At 38.4% G+C, this 14,200-nt stretch overlaps 1 protein-coding gene across 6 annotated transcripts in view; it reads left to right on the top strand.

Moving 5' to 3' along the window:
- Positions 1-14,200, top strand: part of AKAP11 (A-kinase anchoring protein 11) — a 58,830-nt gene that overhangs the window by 33,981 nt on the left and 10,649 nt on the right. For 2 of the 6 annotated variants that reach the window (XM_028103809.2, XM_028103802.2), the window contains exons 8-9: positions 2,359-2,514; positions 8,118-8,164. In XM_028103809.2, coding sequence (XP_027959610.1) covers positions 2,359-2,514; positions 8,118-8,164 — 203 coding nt within the window. Of the gene's footprint in view, positions 1-2,358; positions 2,515-2,822; positions 2,839-5,843; positions 7,360-8,117; positions 8,165-14,200 lie in introns of those variants that run through there. The other 4 variants (XM_088021851.1, XM_088021849.1, XM_088021850.1 and 1 more) reach the window with 4 other exon arrangements.

The following is a 14,200-nucleotide window of genomic DNA, read 5'->3' as shown; positions in this document are numbered from 1 at the left end:
TTGTTCATGACTGCCTGTCAGTTCTTAATATGAAGATAGACATATAGTAAGTGGTTAATAGATACATGAATGGATAAGTGGTAGTAAACTAGGCCTTTCTACAACTGAAGCAACCTTCCTCAAACAAAATTGGCCTCAGGCTATTTTAACTGTTTCTCCCTGTGCCTCCCCCAAGGCCCTGGGAGGAAAAGAGACTCTCCCCTATGTTAGAGTCTCTAAGATGTCCCTCCCAGGGCCTGGCACATGCCTTTGCTATTGATAGCTCAGTATTTTCACTTCCCCTTCTTAACTCCCTTGGGTGAGTAGGTAGGCCGCTGGAGTTGCTCCTATAAATAAGTCTGTGCTGTCCTAGTCGGACTTTGCAGCAAGGCCAGTAGAATGTTACTTTGTAGTTCTTTTCCCTTTTCTCTTCTTAACAGTTGTGTAGAGTTCTGTAAGTGCTGATTACTAAAAGCTGGCTCTAGTTTGTACAGTGCACTGTTTTCCTATTTCTGAAGTTAAAGTGGTTTGCCTTTCAAGCTTTACAGGGATTCGTTCAGATGGATTATTTTTAAAGGTATCATTTGGCATCCCCTTTCTTGTAAATGTTTGATTCATGAAAATAACCATAAATGCTTCACAAAGCTGTAATGTACAGAAGGGTGGTATGTGGGTGGTATGTGAAGTGTCAAATGGGGAATTATATGGCAGTGTATTTTTAGCAGAGCAAACATCTAAACTATATTCTGAGCTATTATTTCTGAGCCAGAGTAACCCGGCAGTCGTTAAAACTCTTCCTCTAGACCTCATCTAGTGGGTCATTTCAGCCAAAAAACCATTAGATTGTAGCACATTCCAGAAAAGCATTAAAAATTTTAAAAAGAAAAAAGTGAGCTCTGTTATGGCTCAAAACAATAATGTGCCTGTCGAGTATAATTCCAGTTGCTGTATCTTAAATATAAGATGAGGATAGCCCCAGAGGGGGGTGGGGCAGTTCAGGACTTATTCTGGGCATTGGGGATACAGAAATAAGTAAAACAGTCAAAAATATGTGTTCTCTGGAGCTTATGTTACAGTAGAAAAAGACAAGTAAAATAGCCAAGTGCGTCACACAGTGAGAAGTGCTTTGGAGGAAAACTGAAGCGAGGAAGGGAGGTGTGGGTGTGGGGTGGGGAGGGGGGTGGCAGCAGGTGGGGATGGTTTGCAATTTTTTTTTTTTGTTTTTTTTGTTTCTTTTGAAGATTTTATTTATTTGAGAGAGACACAGCAAGAGAGGGAACTTAAGCAGGGGGAGTGGGAGAGGGAGAAGCGGGCTTCCCGCCGAGCAGGCAGTCCGATGCGGGGCTCGATCCCAAGACCCCGGGATCATGACCTGAGCAGAAGGCAGACGCTTAATGACTGAGCCACCCAGGCGCCCCTGGTTTGCAGGTTTGAATAGGTAGAGAGGGGGAAAGCAACACCGATAAAATAACGTCTGAGCAAAGAGCCAAAGGTGAAGAGAGAATAAGTCACATGGGAGTTGGGGCAGAAGGTTCCAGGCGGAGGGGTAGGGTCGTGCGTGTTGGGGAAGCTGCACAGTGGCAGGCGTGGCTGCAGTGAGGGGGCTGGGGCGAGTAATAGATGGGACACCACGGAGACTAGGAGAGGGTGTTGTACCAGCAAGTATGCTATAAGGATTTGGACTCTTACTCTGATTGGTGTGGAGCCGCCAGGATGTTTTGATCAGATGACTAACATTTTTCTTCTTCATCTTGAAAAATATCATTTTAAACTGCTATGTTGAGAATAAAATATAGAGGGGGCAATTACAGTAATCGAACAGTGGCCTTTCTTGTGAAAATGGAATAAAAATATAAATGTCTCTTCTTCATTGAGAAAAATAATAAGAAGGGTTATGATCCTATGCTCAAAATCTTAAATTTGACTCTAAGCTTGTTTGACAATACTAGAATTCTTCGAACTACTTTTTTTGTTCTTGAAGCCAGAAAGAGCCTCCTCTCAGTACAACTAAAAGTACTGTCTTACAAAGTAGGTGATAAACTTAGAAATTTGTGCTCCTCTAATAGTGGTCCCAGTTGAAACGATGAATTGCTTTAAAGAGAATTTAGGTAAAGAGAGCACTTGGGATGGATAATAGATATAGCTCAGTTAACTTTGAAAGTAGTATGCTCTCCTGCAAAGTGTCTTTTTTAGCAGACACAAAGGGTTGGATGGGCCACTGGTGTGGCTGTGTTTATCGATTGTTTTTGTCATCTTTATCATCAAATTGATAGTCAGAATTGGATTGAATTTTTTTTCTTTTCACCCTTCCTTCCTTACTTTCCTTCCTTTTCTTCTTCCCTCCCTCCCTCCCTTCCTTCCTTTTTTTTTTTTTTCCAGTCCAAAAGAAATAGAAGACTTTCAGTCAACTGAGTCTTTTGGCAGCCAGCAGATGAATCTCAGTATTGGTGATGACAGCACTGGTAGCTGGTCCAATTTAAGTTTTGAAGATGAACACCAGGATGAAAGTAGCAGTTTTCATCACCTAAGTGAAAGGTAACTAAAGTTGTGCATGTGTGATTGCTTAGTTTAGGTCCTCAGACCTCAGGAGTAAATTTATTTTGGGTGTTTAAAAATGATGAATTTGAAAATATTTTATTATTTTCAGAATGTATTTTATTATCCATAATGTGGTTCTAATGGTTTTTCACATTTATTAGGTATAGTTATTAGCCAAGCTAAGTTTCTTTGCGTGTGCCAATGGTTGATATGAAAAATATTGCATACACTTGATTTTATACCCTTAGGATTTTCCTGGACTTTTGTATCTCTCACTTTTTAAGAAGGTACCTTTTTTTCTTTAGAGGCTGAGAAAAAAGGCAGTGATCTGTAAAAGGTATCTTTTTTTTTTAATTTTATTTTATTATGTTAGTCACCATACAATATATCATTAGTTTTTGATGTGGTGATCCACAATTCATTGTTTTCGTATAACACCCAGTGCTCCATGTAGTACGTGCCCTCCTTAATACCCATTACCGGTCTAACCCCTCCCCCCAGCCCCTTCCCCTCTAAAACCCTCAGTTTGTTTCTCTGAGTCCATAGTCTCTCATAGTTTGTCTCTGTAAAAGGTATCTTAACCACCCTGTAATTTTCTTGTTATTAGTGAAAGTAATATCTTTTTTGGGAAGGATTCCTCACTTGCCCTGCTATTCAGGAACAAAATGACCTGGACCATTTATACTTGAATGACTGAAAATACATAAACTCCTTATAAAAATATGGTTTTATACACAGGAAGCACTTACCTCATATATAACTTGTCTTAGTTTATTTTGTTTATAATAACAGTCTTTGGCATATTTTATTCTGATACACTTGTTTCTTACATTCTTAACTCTCTAAAGGCATTCCTGACTAAACTATAAAATGCCATAAATTTTTATCCACATTAATTGATAATTGGAAATAATCAGTGCCATCCAGGGCTGAGTCTAGGGAGAGGAAAGGCTTCTTAGTTTCGGACTGTGGAAAGGGCCCTGTGAGGCTTCAGTGGAACAGAACCCTTGGAATTGACTTACCAAGAGGAGGAAGTGAGAAGACCGTGGGAGGAGGGGATGAAGGGAAGGAAATGGCTTTTCACCTGTTAGAAGACATCATTTCAGAGCATTTTGTCTGATGTTTGGATTAACCAATAAGTATTAATTTTTATAAAACATCTATTTTGTCATAGTTTCTTAAAATGCTATGTAAACCACCAATACTTCTTAAAATCTGGGTCCGAAAAGACAGTCTTTAAAACTGGTAGTGGGAAGTAGGGGTAATATCACAAACATCATGTGGCCCTTTCCATAACTCTCCCAGGAATAGAATGTTAACACTTAAATTCTTCTCTCATCTTGGAGAAACACAGGTTTCTAGAATTTTAGTAAGGGTTGACGTTGCTGCTTAGGAAATCCTGCTGTTAAAATGGGCGAACTAGGGTTCATGGCATGTGCGTTAAGGGGCCTGTAGCCAGTTGAACAGCTCTGTGCAGAATGTTGTCTGGTTGGATGGCTCTGTCCTTGGTTCTGTCCTCTTTAGCATTTTATTAGTGATAGAGGATAAGTAATCTCCCCCGCCCCGCCCGCCCCCATCTGCGGTTTTGCTTCCTGTAGTTTCAGTTGCCCATGGTCAGTTAAGGTCCAGAAGCAGATGACCCTCCTTCTGACATGTTGTCAGAAGGTCACTTGTTGCCTAACACTATGTCACTGTGCCTGTGTCATTCCCCTCACTCCATCTCATCACGTAGGCATTTTATCATCTCACATTATCACAAGGATGGTAAGTACATACAAGAAGATACTTAGAGAGAGACCACATTCACATAACTTTTATTATAGTATATTGTTATAATTACTCTTTTATTATTAGTTTTTGTTGTTAACCTCTTACTAGTGCCTAATTTATAAATTAAACTTCATCATAGGTATGTATGTGAAGAAAAAAACGTAGTATATGTAGAGTACGGTACTACCCATGGTTTCAGGCATCCACTGCGGGCCGTGGAATGCATCCTCTGCAGATAAGGGACTGCTCTGCTCATTATTTGTGAATGACATAAAACAAAGATGAAAAGATCATCTCATTAACAGAACCAAGTTTCAAAAAGACCCAATCGGGTGGAGACTAAAAGAATTATGTTTAACATGGGTAAATGCATTTGGTTCAGAAAATTAACTGAATTCAGGATGGGGAATAACTTGGCTTCACAGCATTTTTTCAGAAAAATACCTGTAGTTTTAATTGAACACAGAACAGTTATGCTCTGTGGTTATTAAGGTTCAAGCACAAAGAGTAGGGCTCATCCAGGGTTGGTAGTATGCTTGTTGAACATAACATTTCTAGAGAGATTAAGATTAAGAGAGAGAGAGAGATTAAGATTCATTAGGTCGCTGGAGGTCCCAAAAATCTCAGATGATTTTAATGCAGGTGTTTCAGAGATCACACTTAAGATACATAGCTGCACATGTTTTGTCTTTGATGCCATCTGCTGTAGGAACTGTAATTTTCTGGTACAGAGATCAGATAGGAGATAAAAGACCTCAATGGTTTGGACACTTCATGTGCTTTTACTCTCAAGTAGGAAGTTTAGTAGAGGGCAGCAGTTAAAAAAGAAATAACAATTTCAGAGTTTCACCAGTGTTTATGAGGAGTGTGTAATTATTTGATCTGAAAGAGACTTGGTCTGTGTATGTGCATCTCTTAAGTATTTCAAGCAGTCTGTGAACTTCTTACAAATTATGTAGTAGATTAGGTAAGAGATAGGACCGGGCTTGCAGAATTTTTGAGATAATACTTAAGAGATACGTCAAAATCGATAGTAGTCTTTATGTGGCTGAAAACCACCATAAAGAGTCTTAGCCCCTGACCCCCACTGGCTTGAGGTACACCTGCTCGAGACCTAGGAATTATGAAAAGATGGAAAATACACAGACAGGAATAGATAGATAGGAAATAGGAAAAGATGTAAAAGAAAATGATGGAAGCCTGGCAGTGTTTAAGAATGAAATAGGAACACCGTTAAGTGAAGAAATTAAGTTGTTTTATGTCGGGTTAATGGAGGACCATTGTACCTCCCGGTTTGCTTGGGACAGTGAATTTACTTCCGCTGCTCTGGTGTACTTATTAATGGTGACTTCTTTCATTTCCAAAAGTATTCGGCTTAGATGAGAAATTACGTGGGCCCCCTAGTTAGAGGTGACATTTTATAAATAACTGACTTGGCATCTGACTCATTTTGAGGGGCAAGAGGAAGGGGGAATGAGGTTAAATAGAGGGAGTTTGAATCTTTAGTCTTTACATTTTTTAGGCATTATATCTTTGCATGTTCACCTAAACTTTAGGTGGTGGATTTTGATGATTAATTAAAAGGAGGCCTCATTATTGTTGTCAGCATATGGGTAAGAATTTTAATTTTGTATTATTTTTCTTTGTTTATAGAAAACCATTCTATTAGTAGAGGTGAATGCAATGTTTGAGATCCTCAGTTTTTCCTTTTGGTTTGGCTCACAGCTGTCTGTCCACTCTGTATTTCTGTGTTTTCCCATCTTTGGTTTGTCTGACAGCAGGCTACATAGGCAAAACTCTGGCTGTTTTCATGGTTTTGTAATAGAGCTATATTTGTTTGAACATAGGCTGAAAAGACACTGCTCAGTTTTAACTTTTCTAACACAGTCTAGTTTGTGACCGTTTGCTAGCGCCAGAGTAAATATGGATATGCAAGTTATTGAAATTGCTTGGAAACTCTTTAGAACTTTTAAATAATCCTTTTTTTTGTAACCTTGTCAACATTTACTGATGCACAGAAGATGATTTTGTGTTAATTCACTGTTTAGACCCAAAATTTTGGTTTGTGTACGTATTAATTTTTATAATTGCCTAGCCTAATGTGGGGAAATATAAGCTGCTTATCACTGCGAACTAATGTGCTTACTAATTATTTTAATGATTAGTATTTTAAATTGCATGTTTAGGTTTTAATCTGAAAAATTAAATTTAGTTTTGTTTCCGAACACAGTCGCTTTTTGTTTCTTATTGCTTTGCCGCAGTTTTAGAATATAGTTGCTTTCTTCTTTTGATTCAGTAGTTTAAGAAGGTATGGCATTAGGGACTGGCCCACCAGACAGGTGTATTAAGCCTCGGTTACTCAATATTCTGAAGAAAATGTATGTTATTTGCCACCTACTGAATTATACATAATATATGAAATGAAAGTAATTGACATAATAAGAGTATTTTGAAATCAGAAAACATCTTTTCTCCAAGTAGTTAGAAAAGGTCTATTTGGGACTATGTTTTGGTGCCTGTCCTTTCATTCCTGCCCCCCAAGCCCATCAGTGTTTGCATTGTCTAAAGAGCTGAGAGATAGTTAACCTGTGGTCTTTTAAAATTTTATCCAAACGGAAGAGTATTGGCTTTTTACGAATTATATCTCAAGATTTGCCATAGATACTGATTTAAATCATTGAAACTTCTTACTTCACGCATTCATTTGCTGTCCTACAAGCCATTCTGTTGTGTTCATATGTAAAATACATATAAAATGAGAATAATTTTCCTGATCTATGGAGGACAAGTAAGAGAACTCCCAAATGTCCAAGGCTGCCCAGTTGCAGTGATGGTCTCTCAGCCTCCGCGGATGCACCACTCTGCCGGGCAGCTTCCGAACCTCCCACTTAGCACCGACAGAAGCTGTTCCAAGGAAAACCAAGGTCTTCTTTACTATTCATTTTCTGGTTCAGCTCTGTTCTTTTCTTCTTCTGGCAGTAATGGTAACAGCAGTAGCTGGAGCAGTCTTGGTTTAGAAGGAGATTTGTATGAGGACAATTTATCCTTTCCAACATCAGACAGGTTGGTCCAGTCCAGAAACTTACAAACTGATGAGTCTTTCACACTAATGCATGATGTCATATTCTTAAAAGAACGTGGGTTACAGTGCCAATATGTATCAGTCTGCTTCTCTCCTATGTTTGGACTTGATTCTGCTTGATAATTTACATCTAATGAGAAACTTCAATTATGCTAAGAGGCGACTGACATCTAATTGCAAAACGTGTTACATCTATGCATGTGTTTCTTTGCTTGCTATTTCTCATCCTACCAATTATTATTTCATTAAAAAGAGCTTGCTTCCTACAGGATTTCTGGTTTTTGTTGTTGTGTTGTTTTTGTATGTAATTTTATTTCACGTGTAAGGAAAGTGTAGGAAAAATGTATTTTTAGTGCATTAAAAATATGTCCTTGGCATCAGTAGATGCCACGGCAGTCTATGATAATTCAAATGCTGTGTTATCCAAAACCAAATTAGTAGACTATTTCAGCTTTAAGTTATTTGAAATTAAATTTTATCATGAAATTACTTGGCGTTCTCTATCACGGTAAGGTAGAACCTCTTGGTTATTGATGACCTGTCTAGGCATCATTTACAATTCAGATTTTAACACGAAATGGTGTGAGAAGCAAAGCTTCCTTTTCTTATTGTCATCTCTTCCCTTTTTAAATATCATATATCATATTGTAACATTCATTCTTTTCCACGTTTTAAGAATTAGTTTTAATACCATTATTAATTAAAGCTTTTTTTTTTTTTAACTGCTTCTGCTCTTTTATTCGAAAAGTGATGGGCCAGATGATAAAGATGAAGATCGTGAGGATGATGGAGAAGGTAATTGACAGATTGTTTTTCAAAGTGTTTGCATGTTTTTTTGTTTAAGGTTTCCTAGAAGAGTCTTCACCTTGTGCATTTTCATCACTGAGGCTCCAGGTTATTACAAATCAGGGTATTTACATTACAAATCAGGATATTCTTGAACTAATGTATCCAGTGGCAGGTCCTTTGCTGAACCATTTATACCATTTGATTGCTAAACTAATGAAGTGCCCATTGGTATAAAGATTGAACTACTTTAAAAGAATTACTCAGTGATTTGAGAGGGAAATGTATGATAATCTCTCTGTAATTATCTTTTTCTAAACATAAAACCCTTACATTATAAGATATAACTTATTATAATTATGGCATGTGCCCTAGTTTTTTCCTTCCAAACTAGTAACCTCTCAAATTAGTGTTTAATGTTGATGTTACATAAATTAGTAAGTAAAAATTAAAAGATATTTTAAAATCAGTCCTTCCCTCTTTCATTTCTATTCCTAAACTCACAAATATACATATTTGAAGAAAATATTTAATTCTTCCTTTGATGAACCTGATTCCAAATATCTAAATACTAGATACCATTGGTCACGGTGTTCTCGACCATGATTTGTAATCCTTAATCCAAATATTAGAATGTCTGAGTGAATGTAGAAACTTTCCATGTTGAAGCTGAATTTTCATTGTATTTAGATGGCTTATTCTTTTATTATATAAATACCAATAATGTCTTCTATAGAGTGGCACCTAAAAATATTCATACTGTTTGAGATATTTGTTTTTGAGCTAGTCTTTTTATTTTTTTATTTTTATTTTTTATTGTTACGTTAATCACCATATATTACATCATTAGTTTTTGATGTCGTGTTCCATGATTCATTGTTTGTGCATAACACCCAGCGCTCCACGCAGAATGTGCCCTCTTTAATACCCATCACCAGGCTAACCCATCCCCCTACCCCCCTCCCCTCTAGAACCCTCAGTTTGTTTTTCAGAGTCCATCGTCTCTCATGGTTTGTCTCCCCCTCTGACTTACTCCCCTTCATTCTTCCCCACCTGCTATCTTCTTTTTCTTTTTTCTTAACATATGTTGCATTATTTGTTTCAGAAGTACAGATCTGTGATTCAACAGTCTTGAACAATTCACAGCGCTCACCATAGCACATACCCTCCCCAATGTCTATCACCCAGCCACCCCATCCCTCCCACCCCCCACACTCCAGCAACCCTCAGTTTGTTTCCTGAGATTAAGAATTCCTCATATCAGTGAGGTCATATGATATATGTCTTTCTCTGATTGACTTATTTCACTCAGCATAACACCCTCCAGTTCCATCCATGTCGTTGCAAATGGCAAGATCTCATTCCTTTTGATGGCTGCATAATATTCCATTGTGTACGTATACCACCTCTTCTTTATCCATTCATCTGTCGATGGACATCTTGGCTCTTTCCACAGTTTGGCTATTGTGGACATTGCTGCTATAAACATTGGGGTGCACATACCCCTTCGGATCCCTACATTTGTATCTTTGGGCTAAATACCCAGTAGTGCAATTGCTGGATTATATGGTAGCTCTATTTTCAACTGTTTGAGGAACCTCCATACGGTTTTCCAGAGTGGTTGCACCACCTTGCATTCCCACCAACAGTGTAGAAGGGTTCCCCTTTTTCCACATCCCCGCCAACATCTGTTGTTTCCTGACTTGTTAATTTTAGCCATTCTGATGGGTGTGAGGTGGTATCTCATTGAGGTTTTGATTTGGATTTCCCTGATGCCGAGCGATGTTGAGCACTTTTTCATGTGTCTGTTGGCCATTTGGATATCTTCTTTGGAAAAATGTCTGTTCATGTCTTCTGCCCATTTCTTGATTGGATTATTTGTTCTTTGGGTGTTGAGTTTGATAAGTACTTTATAGATTTTGGATACTAGCCCTTTATCTGATAACTCATTTGCAAATATTTTCTCCCATTCTGTCGGTTGTCTTTTGGTTGTCTTTTGGTTTTGCTGTGCAAAAGCTTTTTATCTTGATGAAATCCCAATAGTTCATTTTTGCCTTTGCTTCCCTTGCCTTTGGCGATGTTTCTAGGAAGAAGTTGCTGCGGCTGAGGTCGAAGAGGTTGCTACCTGTGATCTCCTTTAGGATTTTGATGGACTCCTGTCTCACGTTTAGGTCTTTCAACCATTTGGAGTCTATTTTTGTGTGTGGTGTAAGGAAATGGTCCAGTTTCATTCTTCTGCATGTGGCTGTCCAATTTTCCCAACACCATTTGTTGAAGAGACTGTCTTTTTTCCATTGGACATTCTTTCCTGCTTTGTCAAAAATAAGTTGACCATAGAGCTGAGGGTCCATTTCTGGGCTCTCGATTCTGTTCCATTGATCTATGTGTCTGTTTTTGTGCCAGTACCATACTGTCTTGATGATGACAGCTTTGTAGTATAGCTGGAAGTCCGGAATTGTGATGCTGCCAGCTTTGCTTTTCTTTTTCAACATTCCTCTGGCTATTCGGGGTCTCTTCTGGTTCCATACAAATTTTAAGATTATTTGTTCCATTTCTTTGAAAAAAGTGGATGGTATTTTGATGGGGATTGCATTGAATGTGTAGGTTGCTCTAAGTAGCATTGACATCTTCACAATGTTTGTTCTCCCAATCCATGAGCATGGAACATTTTTCCATTTCTTTATGTCTTCTTCAATTTCTTTCATGCGTATTTTATAGTTTTCTGAGTACAGATCCTTTGCCTCTTTGGTTAACTTTATTCCTAGGTATCTTAAGGTTTTGGGTGCAATTGTAAATGGGATCGACTCCTTGATTTGTCTCTCTTCTGTCTTGTTGTTGGTGTATAGGAATGCCACTGATTTCTGTGCATTGATTTTATATCCTGCCACTTTACTGAATTCCTGTATGAGTTCTAGCAGTTTTGGGGTGGAGTCTTTTGGGTTTTCCACATACAGTATCATATCATCTGCAAAGAGTGAGAGTTTGACTTCCTCTTTGCCGATTTGGATGCCCTTGATTTCTTTTTGTTGTCTGATTGCTGTGGCTAGGACTTCTAATACTATGTTGAATAGCAGTGGTGAGAGTGGACATCCCTGCCGCCTTCCTGACCTTAGGGGAAAAGCTCTCAGCTTTTCCCCATGGAGAATGATATTTGCTGTAGGTTTTTCATAGATGGCTTTTATGATCTTGAGGTATGTTCCCTCTATCCCTATACTCTGAAGAGTTTTGGTCAAGAAAGGATGCTGTACTTTGTCAAATGCTTTTTCTGCATCTATTGAGAGGATCATATGATTCTTGTTCTTTCTTTTGTTAATGTATTGTATCACGTTGATTGATTTGCGGATGTTGAACCATCCTTGCAGCCCAGAGATAAATCCCACTTGGTCGTGGTGAATAATCCTTTTAATGTACTGTTGGATCCTATTGGCTAGTATTTTGGTGAGAATTTTTGCATCCATGTTCATCAAGGATATTGGTCTGTAATTCTCCTTTTTGATGGGGTCTTTGTCTGGTTTTGGGATCAAGGTAATGGTGGCCTCATAAGATGAGTTTGGAAGTTTTCCTTCCATTTCTATTTTTTGGAACAGTTTCAGGAGAATAGGTATTAATTCTTCTTTAAATGTCTGATAGAATTCCCCTGGGAAGCCATCTGGCCCTGGGCTTTTGTTTGTTGGGAGATTTTTGATGACTGCTTCAATTTCCTTAGTGGTTATAGGTCTGTTCAGGTTTTCTATTTCTTCCTGGTTCAGTTTTGGTAGTTGATACATCTCTAGGAATGCACCCATTGCTTCCAGGTTATCTAATTTGCTGGCATAGAGTTGCTCATAATATGTTCTTATAATTGTTTATATTTCTTTGGTGTTGGTTGTGATCTCTCCTCTTTCATTCATGATTTTGTTGATTTGGGTCATTTCTCTTTTCTTTTTGATAAGTCTGGCCAGGGGTTTATCAATCTTGTTAATTCTTTCAAAGAACCGGTTCCTAGTTTCGTTGATCTGTTCTGCTGTTCTTTTGGTTTCTCTTTCATTGATTTCTGCTCTGATCTTTATTATTTCTCTTCTCCTGCTGGGTTTAGGCTTTCTTTGCTGTTCTTTCTCCAGCTCCTTTAGGTGTAGGGTTAGGTTGTGTATTTGAGACCTTTCTTGTTTCTTGAGAAAGGCTTGTATTGCTATGTACTTTCCTCTCAGGACTGCCTTTGCTGTATCCCAAAGATTTTGAACAGTTGTGTTTTCATTTTCATTGGTTTCCATGAAGTTTTTTAATTCTTCTTTAATTTCCTGGTTGACCCATTCATTCTTTAGTAGGATGCTCTTTAGCCTCCATGTATTTGAGTTCTTTCCGACTTTCCTCTTGTGATTGAGTTCTAGTTTCAAAGCACTGTGGTCTGAAAATATGCAGGGAATGATCCCAATCTTTTGGTACCAGTTGAGACCTGATTTGTGACCTAGGATGTGATCAGTTCTGGAGAATGTTCCATGGGCACTAGAGAAGAATATGTATTCTGTTGCTTTGGGATGGAATGGTCTGAATATGTCTGTGAAGTCCATTTGGTCCAGTGTGTCATTTAAAGTCTTTATTTCCTTGTTGATCTTTTGCTTAGATGATCTGTCCATTTCAGTTGGGGGGTGTTAAAGTCCCCCACTATTATTGTATTGTTGTCAATGTGTTTCTTTGCTTTTGTTATTAATTGCCTTATATAATTGGCTGCTCCCATGTTAGGGGCATAGATATTTACAATTGTTAGATCTTCTTGTTGGATAGAACCTTTAAGTAGGATATAGTGTCCTTCCTCATCACTTACTACAGTCTTTGGTTTAAAATCTAATTTGTCTGATATAAGGATTGCCACCCCAGCTTTCTTTTGGTGTCCATGAGCATAGTAAATGGTTTTCCACCCCCTCACTTTCAATCTGGGGGTGTCTTTGGGTCTAAAATGAGTCTCTTGCAGACAGCATATCGATGGGTCTTGTTTTTTAATCCAATCTGATAGCCTGTGCCTTTTGATTGGGGCATTTAGCCCATTTACATTCAGGGTAACTATTGAAAGGTATGAATTTAGTGCCATTGTATTGCCTGTAAGGTGACTGTGACTGTATATTGTCTGTGATCCTTTCTGATCTATGCTGCTTTTAGGCTTTCTCTTTGCTTAGAGGACCCCTTTCAGTATTTCTTGGAGGGCTGGTTTCATGTTTGCACATTCCTTTAGTTTTTGTTTGTCCTGGAAGCTTTTGATCTCGCCTTCTATTTTCAATGACAGCCTAGCTGGATATAGTATTCTTGGCTGCATATTTTTCTCGTTTAGTGCTCTGAAGATATCTTGCCAGTCCTTTCTGGCCTGCCAGGTCTCTGTGGATAGGTCTGTTGCCAATCTAATATTTCTACCATTGTAGGTTACATATCTCTTCTCCCGAGCTGATTTCCGGATTTTCTCTTTGTCTCTGAGACTCGTAAGTTTTACTATTAGATGTCGGGGTGTTGACCTATTTTTATTGATTTTGAGAGAGGTTCTCTGTGCCTCCTGGATTTTGATGCCTGTTTCCTTCCTCACATTAGGGAAGTTCTCTGCTGTTATTTGCTCCAATATGCCTTCTGCCCCTCTCTCTTTCTTCTTCTTCTGGGATCCCAATTATTCTGATGTTGTTTCGTCTTATTGTATCCCTTCTCTCTCGAATTCTGCCCTCGTGATCCTGTAGTTGTTTATCTCTCTTTTTCTCGGCCTCTTTATTTTCCATCATTTGGTCTTCCATATCGCTGATTCTCTCTTCTGCCTCATTTATCCTAGCAGTTAGTGCCCCCATTTTTGATTGCACCTCATCAATAGCCTTTTTGATTTGACTTGCTTAGATTTTCGTTCTTTTATTTCTCCAGAAAGGGTTTCTCTAATAACTTCCACGCTTTTTTCAAGCCCAGCTAGTATCTTTAAAATCATGATTCTGAACTCTAGGTCTGACATCATACTAATGTCCGTATTGAGTAGGTCCCTGGCAGACGGTACTACCTCTTGTTCTTTTTGCTGAGGTGATTTTTTTCGTCTTGTCATTTTGT

Source organism: Eumetopias jubatus, unplaced genomic scaffold (genome assembly GCF_037043125.1).
Source record: "Eumetopias jubatus isolate StellerSeaLion01/CBP00866 unplaced genomic scaffold, mEumJub1_p1.0 scaffold_3, whole genome shotgun sequence".
NCBI lineage: Eukaryota > Metazoa > Chordata > Mammalia > Carnivora > Otariidae > Eumetopias > Eumetopias jubatus.
The sequence above is the reverse complement of the archived record's forward strand: the minus strand, read 5'-3'. Positions and strand labels throughout refer to the sequence as shown.